The sequence below is a fragment of the Mesoplodon mirus genome (assembly GCF_964341445.2).
Source record: "Mesoplodon mirus genome assembly, chromosome: 15".
NCBI classification, from domain to species: Eukaryota; Metazoa; Chordata; class Mammalia; order Artiodactyla; family Ziphiidae; genus Mesoplodon; species Mesoplodon mirus.
Genome location: NC_138991.1, coordinates 50133459 through 50143223, shown reverse-complemented (window position 1 = coordinate 50143223; position 9765 = coordinate 50133459). Strand labels below are relative to the sequence as shown.

At 41.2% G+C, this 9765-nt stretch overlaps 1 protein-coding gene across 1 annotated transcript in view; it reads right to left on the bottom strand.

Moving 5' to 3' along the window:
- Window positions 1-4736: 4736 nt before the first annotated feature.
- GPR139 (G protein-coupled receptor 139) overlaps window positions 4737-9765 on the bottom strand; it is a gene marked incomplete at both ends in the record, with an annotated part of 40109 nt that continues 35080 nt past the window's right edge. Inside the window, one exon of the mRNA XM_082644124.1 lies at window positions 4737-5671. Coding sequence (XP_082500250.1) covers window positions 4737-5671 — 935 coding nt within the window. The remainder of the gene's footprint in view (window positions 5672-9765) is intronic.

Below are 9765 nucleotides of genomic sequence, written 5' to 3'. Positions count from 1 at the left end.
CTTTTCTGTACTTCCCTCTCAACTTGTAAGTTACTTTCATGCTCCAAGTTGATGCAAAGATAGATTATGGCAATAGTTTTGGGGTGGCTGTCAGAACTGACAGTGGTTTGTGTGGGAAATGCATAGCTAGTTTGAGAGCTGTGGTTAGGATTCCTGATAGAGTCAATTAAAAACAAATATTACACCTCACAGGGAAAGGTCAAATCAAGTGTTTTAATTATGATGCTGTTATACTATATCTCATGCTTGGATGACCTGGGTTTGAAGAGTTGGAAAACTGTGTAATATAACCAACTCTAAAAAGGGCACAAACATAATGTGAACTTTTGGAGGGACGAATCAGAATCTTGCAGAGATGCAATGAGGTAGAGTGGAAAGGATGAAGTGTTAGGTGACTTGGGTTCTACTCTGGACAAAATCATTTAAGTCTTTGGGCCTAGCATCCTCACCTGTAAGAGGATGTACAATTGGAGGCTCCTTTAAGCTCTACTATTAATAATCACCACCCCATGAAGTACGTACTGGAATTACTATTAGCCCTATTTTATGGAGAGGAAATTGAGACTCAGAAAGATTGAAAACATTGCCCAAGACCACACAGCTAGAAAGTGGCAGAGCCTGCAAAGTTATAGCTGACAGTAACTCACTCCAAACTTTGGTGTCCTGACCTTGAGAGGGTCTACTTACCTTTCAGGCACCTGGGAAAAGTTGACTTTTACACCACTTTCTACATGAGGACAATCTTTCAGAGATCTTCAAGGACTTGTTCAAGGTCAAATGTCTAGTACCTTGTGGAGCTAGGACATGAATTTGTGATTGTCTGACTTCAAAGCCCAAGCTCTCAGCCATTATGCTAGATTTCCACTTATGATAACAGCCTCCACAGTCTCGAAGATGCATAGATGATGTAGTCAGAAAAGAATTCAGATTTATAACCAGTAAGTTACCTAATTTAGGATTATAGGAAGCAGAGCTCGGTGGCAGGGACAGGTGGGACTCAGGTCTCATTCTAGCACCAGCACAAAGCATAAGGAAGATGCTTATTTAAAATTTTTTATCAGAGTTCTGCCATTGCTTGAGCATATATGCATCTACCAAACACCAAGTGTGCACCATATTAGAATTTATTATAATACAAACAAGTCCAAACACAATATATCTAATTAAGAAAATATGAACATCTACTACTTTTCTATGATAACATTTTATTCCATTCTTTGAACTGGAATAGCCAACACTAGAGTCTCTTATTCACTTCAGATAGGCCCCCAGTTTGGACCAATAGGCGCCAACTGTGCAAAGTAACCTTTTCTAATTGCAGTGTGTTTGCAAAATGAAACTTCACGCCTCGTCATGGTCTGTTTTTTATGGTTTGTCTGTCATCCTCCTTATTTCCTTCCTATTAGACAGCTCAGTCCTTGAGTTGTTCAATAAAAAAGATACAGTGTGGGGGCTTCCCTGGTGGCGCAGTGGTTGAGAATCTGCCTGCCAGTGCAGGGGACACGGGTTCGAGCCCTGGTCTGGGAAGATCCCACATGCCGCGGAGCAACTGGGCGCGTGAGCTGCAAGTACTGAGCCTGAGCGTCTGGAGCCTGTGCTCCGCAACAAGAGAGGCTGTGATAGTGAGAGGCCCACACACCGCGATGAAGAATGGCCCCCACTTGCCACAACTAGAGAAAGCCCTCTCACAGAAACGAAGACCCAACACAGCCAAAAATAAATGAATAAATAAAAAAATAAAGACACAGTGTGTACATGTGTAGCATCACTGCATGTCCAACCAAGGACACAAATCATACAAGAGGAATGCTAGTTAACAGTCTTTGAAAGAGGCATCACAAAAACCTGATATAAGGCAATTGCTTAAGTGCCATCAACAGCAGCTGTTTATGTGACAGGCTTCAAAATTCAAGCCTTTATTTCTAAAACTGGCCTGAAAGAAAAGGCTTAAAAGTTAGTTTTTTTCTTTAAAAAAACTTTTAATTTTGTCCACAATTATTACTATAAATAAGAATAAATTAAAAGTCCATAGATTATCTGAAATAAACTTTAGGAGATATGTATCAACCTAAGCCAACAGGCATTTGTATGCATTTTAACCAGAAGACAACACCTCTGGGCTGCCTTCAAAAATCAGACCTCTTTTAAACATTACTGTATCAAAATATAAAATACAGTCAGAAGGAAAAGTGATCACAATGCTACTTGGTACAGCCTCTGTTGTTAAGAGAAGTAATGAACGAGTGTATGAGGAAAACATTCCAAATGCACACCCAGTTTTTACTTTTTAAACATCAATAATTAATTGTTACATACAACTAAAAACGTGGAGCAGAGAGCATTGAGATTCACATACATATTTTTCATCTGACATACATTCTCAAAAAGGAATTGCTTAACCTTTATGGATATTGCACTGTGACTCATTCATGTATAGCTCAAACTAGCATTTTTCAGAGCCGTGTGTTTAAAAATAAATAATTAAATAAATATGTATATATATTAGGTGTAGGTAGCCTTTGGTCAACATTCATTCACAAGGGGATGTGGTGGAGTCGCATCATACACACATTTAATGAACAGGTGCCTGACTACACATGCTTGGCAAAAAGGAAACAGAGGGAAATGCAACTTAAGGGGAAATCTGTGGGGAAATCTGGCCACTCTTCCACTAGATGTGCACATGCCCTGGGGAGAGTGTGACCTGGGAGATACGAATCTGCTTGTCCCTCAGCAGACAACTTCCATGAACCTCTTCTAGTGGGAGCATCTTGCTGCACCAGTGTGATCCTAATGTTCTTGGGTACATTAGACTCATACCATATGGTCCCTAAATGCAAGCCAACTCCATCTTGTCTTCAACAGAAGAAACAGCAAACTGTTCCAATGCTGGAAAAAAACTTAGCTAAGTTTTTAAGGGGTAGAATATGGTCTCCAACATGGCTCCTTCCTGAGAACTTTGTAGAAATAACTTTGGCTCTGCCAGATTTTTGATGAGACTCTACTTCAATTATTTAAAAGGAGTAGGAATTTGGATCATCAGGATGAATGTGACCTAAAGTTGTATTGAATTAGTGTTGAGGATGTTGGTTGAAGGGATTGTGGGATTGTGTGGCATCGGAGCCTTTTCTACCCTGCTCATTTATTGCAAGTTCCCTTTAAAAGGGTAGACATGTCTTCCAATTTAGGGGCAAAAGTGCAGTAAAAATTCAGCCTGAGGAACCAAGTGTTCCAGGTGGACTGTCTGCTTTTTGCTGGGTCACCAAAAATATCATACAATTCCAAAATCATTTTGGAAGACTTCTTCTAGAACAGGGATAAGTTCAAATACTGGAAATCTGGGAGAGAAGTTTTTTAAAAAAATGTAACTGACAAAAACTCCAGCATGGATTTTTCTTTCAAAACACATCATGGGGTACATAGGAACCTAATGTAATCAAGTCTGTGTGTGTGCACACATGAGTTGTAGTTCCCAGGGAAGCCTCTATTAATTACACCCTAGAACTGTTCTTGCCTTGGACAGACAAGAGCAGAATAAATAAATTCATATTTTATTATTTTGCAAAGGATCTGGGTTAAATAGCATCACCAAAAACTGGCACCACCCTTTTGAGCCATGTGCATCAAAGGGCAGACATGCAGACAACATGCATACCTTTCCACTGCCATTTGTGGCTGAATGGCAATGCCAGCTAGACAGTGGGGAAGAGCTGAGAATGTCTCCCTTCACACCTGGAGAGCTACAGTTCCTGACCCTCAAAAATTAAACCCAGTTCCAAAGTCACTTCAAATAAAACAGTTTGGTGATGGCTTCAGCAAGCAAGGAGGCAGGGTTGGCAACTCTACACATAAAGGCTTCTCCAGGAAGCTTGAGTGGCACCACAACAAGAAGCTATTTGAGTAAGGAGACCGTACACAGCTGACACAAGGATGGATTGAAACAATGGCAAGAGTGGGCTTATTTTTTTTGTTTTTCTGGGCTCAAGGACTCCTCCTATATCCCCACACACCAGGCAGGGTCTTTGTTTTGGAGGAGCTAGTTAAAACCTATACATAAGGGCAAATAGAAAGGCTGCATCTTAGACCCCAAGTCTGAGTGTCGTGGTTATGTTGGTTAGGAGCCTTTTCACAGAAGCTCTGACCAGGGTTTGAGCAAGATCCAATCCTCCCCTGCCCCCAGAATCTCATTCTACAGATTGGGGTGCCAGGGCCACTTTAAGACCAAAACCCTCACTAGGACAAAGGGCACCTTGGAAAATTCCCAAATTGGTCAGCATCATTAGCTGCTGGTAACAGCACAGGGAAATGATGGATGACCTCAGCTCTTGGAAGAAGAGTGTGGGCTCAGCTATGTGCTACTGTGGCTTGATGTGTCACATAAATGAGCAGTTTCCAGTGACTGTGGATGGTGCCAAGGCTAAGTCATAGACTATTTCTCTACTGTGTGTCCTTACAGGCCACAGGATAATGACACAGCCTCCAATGACATCTTCAAACTGGTAGGAAATTTTGCTGTCAGCATGACTTGGTAGAAATGAATACATAAATGAAAACAAGATTCATGCTTTTCCTTCTTCTCCTCCATCTTTCCTCATCTACCATTCTGAGAGTTGCTCAATCTGTGGAGACAGGAAATCAGGTTAGCACTCTTAAGGAGAGCTGTTCAGCCATAGGATGGGCCACATTCCCATCTGGAAATGGATTATGCAGAGACACTGGGTGCCAAACCTATGAGGTCATGGGGATACCTTTATAGGTTTTCCATTTTTGTCATACTGGTACACCAGCATCTTGATACAGTGTGAGTTGGCCGGCGAGATCCAAGGGCTACTTGTTATGGAAAAGTTATGGTTGGTGTAGAACTGTATCGGTTGCTTCTGGCACTTGAAGAAGGCCTTGAGGGTAGCGGCCGCCATTTTGCGGAACCGCTTGCTGATGAAGCAATAGAGGAAGAAGTTGATGGCCGTGTTCAGAAGGGCCAGCATGTTGGCAATGTCGGACATAATGTGCATCAGCCAGCGGTTCTGGATGGGTGCCCCATAGAGGTGGTAGAGGATCATGATGATACGTGGGGCCCAGAGTGTGGCAAAGATGGAGGTAATGGTAAACAAGATGGCAGTGGTTTTCCCTGTGGAGTAGCCACGGAGGCGAAAATTGCTCTTCCGCCTGAGCTTGTATACAATGATTGAGTTCAAGATGAAGAAGATGGAACAGGGCACCAAGTACACAGTGAAGCAGTGAATCCAGATAAGGACATGATGCACGGAGGTGCTGATGTAGTCTTCAGTCCAGATGTTGGGCCACCAGTAGTAGGGGATGCTGGTCAGGAAGCAGGTGACATAAACACTTACAATGACTTTCCGGGTGCGGGCTGGGTAGGAGACCGTGTGGTACTTGAGCGGGTGGCAGACCGCAATATACCGGTCAATGGTTAATGGAACAGTAATCCAAATTGAGGTGTGGATGGATGAGAATTCCAGTACTTCTATGATCTTGTCGGGAACCTGAGGCATCTGCATATTCAAGACGAAATCTTCCAACAGGAAGTCCACGAACACAATGAAAAAGAGGACCAAGATGTCAGCAGCGGCAAGTGCCAAGAGATAGTTGTAGGAGGACTTCTGTCTCCTAGCCACCAGCTGAGAGAGGATGATCACGGTTAGGATATTTGCTGTGGAGAGAAGAGAATCTGGTTTACATCTGAAGCAAGATGACTTTATTGGCTACTAGGGGCCCCCAGGCATAGTGTATCAGGCACTCCCACGGAAATCAAAGGGACTGAACCCACGCTCTTGAGGGACAATCTCTGCACCGCAATTGCACGTCATACAAACATCTGGATGCTATTTTGACAAAGTTTCATCTTCACGTTGTACTTAATTTGTCCCTCACACAGTCATGACAGTGGTGCTGCCATTGTCCTCACTTCAGAAATGAAACTGGGTCTCAGAGAACTTAAGGAGCTCACTTAGAGCCACAGAGTTAGTCCTTCATGGTGACAGGGACCAAACCCGGATCCTCTAACCCCCCATCCTGTGCTCTTTCTTTTGTCTGACTGCATGGAGAATATGGGGCTGGGATAGCATTTCCTGTTTCCCGTGCTCCAGTAGGACACTGGACTATACAACCTCTTAAGAACCTTTAGAACTTTAAGGATTTTAAGACCTTTCTTTTTTTTTTTTTTTTGCGGTACGCGGGCCTCTCACTGCCGCGGCCCCTCCCGCCGCGGAGCACAGGCTCCGGACGCGCAGGCTCAGCGGCCATGGCTCACGGGCCCAGCCGCTCCACGGCACGTGGGATCCTCCCGGACCGGGGCACGAACCCATGTCCCCTGCATCGGCAGGCGGACTCTCAACCACTGCGCCACCAGGGAAGCCCCAAGACCTTTCTTTTTTAAGTGGGTTCAGAATTGAAGGAATGGAGAAGATCATGACCTTTAGATTAATTTAAAAATAAATTATATTTATTTTTAGAGTAGGTACACATGGTACATAATTAAAGTTAATAGAAAAGTAAAATTTCCTTCCACTCTTATTCTGCAACCACCCAAATACCCCTCCCTCAGGGCAATCATAGTTAATAAAATCTGTGCTTATGCATGTCTGTATAATATGTGTGTATATAGGTTTTGCAAAAATAGTAGCAATAGATTATTTTTCTGGGGGTCAGAATTGTTTTGGAATGAATCCACATAATTCTGATCAGTTTTTTAAAAAACAAATGTCTCTCTGAATAAGATACATCTGGAAAGTCATTAGGGACTCACTCTAAAATGATATCCCAATGGATAACATCTGGAAGTCATTCTACACATTTATTCTCATTAAGTCACAACCAAGCCTGAAATTTGAACATGATTAATCCTAGTTTGCAAACGAGGGTCTGAGAGGATTTATGTCCCCAGTCTGAAGTGCAGTGGCAGAGCTGGAATCCAGGGCTCTCTTTCTCGCATGTGCCTTTAAAATTATTTCACAATAGTTCACATGTGAAAATGTCTTTAATATGCACACCCTGGTGTATTCATCACTCAGGTTAAACAAATTTTAACAGTTTGCCACATATGCTTTAGTTCTTTTTAAATAAAGAAACGACACTACAGATGCAGTTGAAGTCTTCTTTGAAATTGTTCCAGCCCATCATTTCCCTTCCCCCTTTCCCTGCCAGAGGCAGCCACAGTGCTGTGGTCTTCAGGGCCATGTTTGCATACTCTTAACTTTCTTTTATACAGAACCTGCCACTCTACATGCTGCTTTTTTTCACACAAGTTGCTTTTGAGACCTCTTTTTTTTGATACATGTAGATTTATTTCACTCATCTTAACAACTATAGAGCAATTCCATTAATAACCTTATTGCAATTTATTTATTCATATATACATAGACATATTTATACATATACACACGTGTCTATATATGTATACATACACATATTATGTAGACATATACATCTAGCTGTCTATATGTGTATATATATACACATATACTATATAGACATCTATGTGTGTTTGTATATGTGTATATGTGTGTGTGTGTGTGTATATATATATATATATATATATATACACATTTAAATTGCTTTCAGGATTTTGCTGTTATAAACTGCTATAGTTAATACCTTGATATGACTCTCCATGAAGTAGCTATGTGTCAGAGTTTTTCTCAGGTAGTATATACATATGTAGAAGGGTGTTTATTATGTTTTAGAATATGTGCATCTTCATCTTTACCAGATATTGCTGAATTGCTGAATTGTAAAGTGGTTTTGCTAATCTGCACTCCCAACAGTAGAGTATGAGAGTTCCCGTTGCTCCATAACCTCTCATTACTTGGCACTGTCAGGTTTTTTTGTTTGTTTATTTGTTTAAGTCTGTGCTGTTCTTGTTCTTGCTCAAAGCACTTTGAAATAACATTTTGAAGTGGTGGAGAGTTAAGGTACCAATTATATTAATTATCCAGTATTCATTCCCAGTGGTTTAGAACACTCAATACCCATGCTTTAAACCACTCAGCAATATCAGTACTTCTAAGTGGGGGTGAGGGTACCATGTGAGTATGTTACACCATGCACAATAAAGAAAAATTATGAGTAGATTTTACTTTAAGTCAGTACCTAAGAAAAGAGGTCCATTAAAGAAAAATTCTGTATATTCTTAATCCTGAAATTTCAAAAGTTTACTTATGCATTCAACAGTGTTTTCCCATACCTACTATGAGCTATGCCCTGGAAGGAGATATTGAACAAAATAGGCATGGTCCATCTTACGTTCATGGAGCTTAGAGTTTATTATGCAAGAAAAGCATCAACCGAAGAATCACAGAAGAAAATGTGTAAATGGAAGCTCTAGTAAGTGCTATTAGTGATCAGAAGAATCTTTACTGAGGAAGTGATGTCCAAGCTGAAATTTGGAGACCCAGTAGGAGATAAATAGGCAAAAAAGGTGGTTGGAGAAAGTGTTTCAAGCAAAGGAAACAGCATGTGCAAAGGCCATGAGGTGGGGAAAGCATGAAGAGTTGAGTTTATTAAGGCAAGGAATACTCATATTGATTTCTACTTGCTTTGTATACATTTTTATACTTCATAGCTCTCTTTTATTAAACAGCCTGTTGAAAAGTGTTCGAAAATGCCTTTTTCATTTAGAAATCCTTTCAGAAAACATCTAGCATCTTCCTTCTGTGTACATGGGCCCAAGATGGATACAAATTGGTATTGTAGACATTCAGAGTCTCCACTCAGAGAGTGTAGAAACAGCATGCAAGGGGCTGAGTATTAAAGAGACAAACAAGAATACACACTGTGATACATGAGCCACAGGTGCATAGATACAGAATGAAGGGCAAAGGCTTTGGAGGAGGTTATGGGTCAAAATTTAGGCTACTCCGACCTGACAGTCAGAGTTTCATGGAACTCAAACTGTAAAACCAGCCGCATAGCACAGGGAGATCAGCTCGGTGCTTTGTGACTACCTAGAGGGGGGGGATAGGGAGGGTGGAAAGGAGGGAGACTCAAGAGGGAAGAGATATGGGAACAGATGTATATGTATAACTGATTCACTTTGTTATAAAGCAGAAACTAACACACGATTGTAAAGCAATTATACTCCAATAAAGATGTTAAAAAAACAAACAAACAAAAAAAACAGGTCTGATGCTTTCCCATCAAGCCAAGAGCATCAGAGCACAGTGATTTAGAATGTGGAGTTTGGGGCCAGGCTGCATGGGGTTCAGTCCTGGCTCTATTATTTATTGACTCTTTGGCTTTGGGCAAATATATTCAATCCCGCTGTGCCTTAGTTTCCTTTTTTATAAAATAGGTTTAATAGGGTTATTCTGAGAATTAAGTGAGATAATTTTTATAAAGTGGTTAGAACAGTATCTGGCATGTGGTAAGTTCTCAATGAATGTTAGTTCTTGACTGAGAATCCACTCATTCAGCAATTATTAACGGGGCATTTACTATGTGTCAGGCACTGTATGAGGTGCTGGAGATGCAGGAATTAACAAAATGGACAAGTTCCCTTTTATCATGGGGCTTATAGTATAGTGGGTGAGAGAGACAACACATAAATACAAAAATGTACAACAGAATTTCAGATAGCGATGCTATACAGAATAAAACCAAGGGATGAGACAAATTGTTGGGGGGTGTTGTTTTTTAGATTGGACATTTGAGTTCACTTAAGGATGAGGAGAGGAGTTCTGCCATAAAAAGATCCGTGAGAAAAGAACTCTAAGCAGGGGGAATGGCACGTGCAAAGGCTCTGAGGTA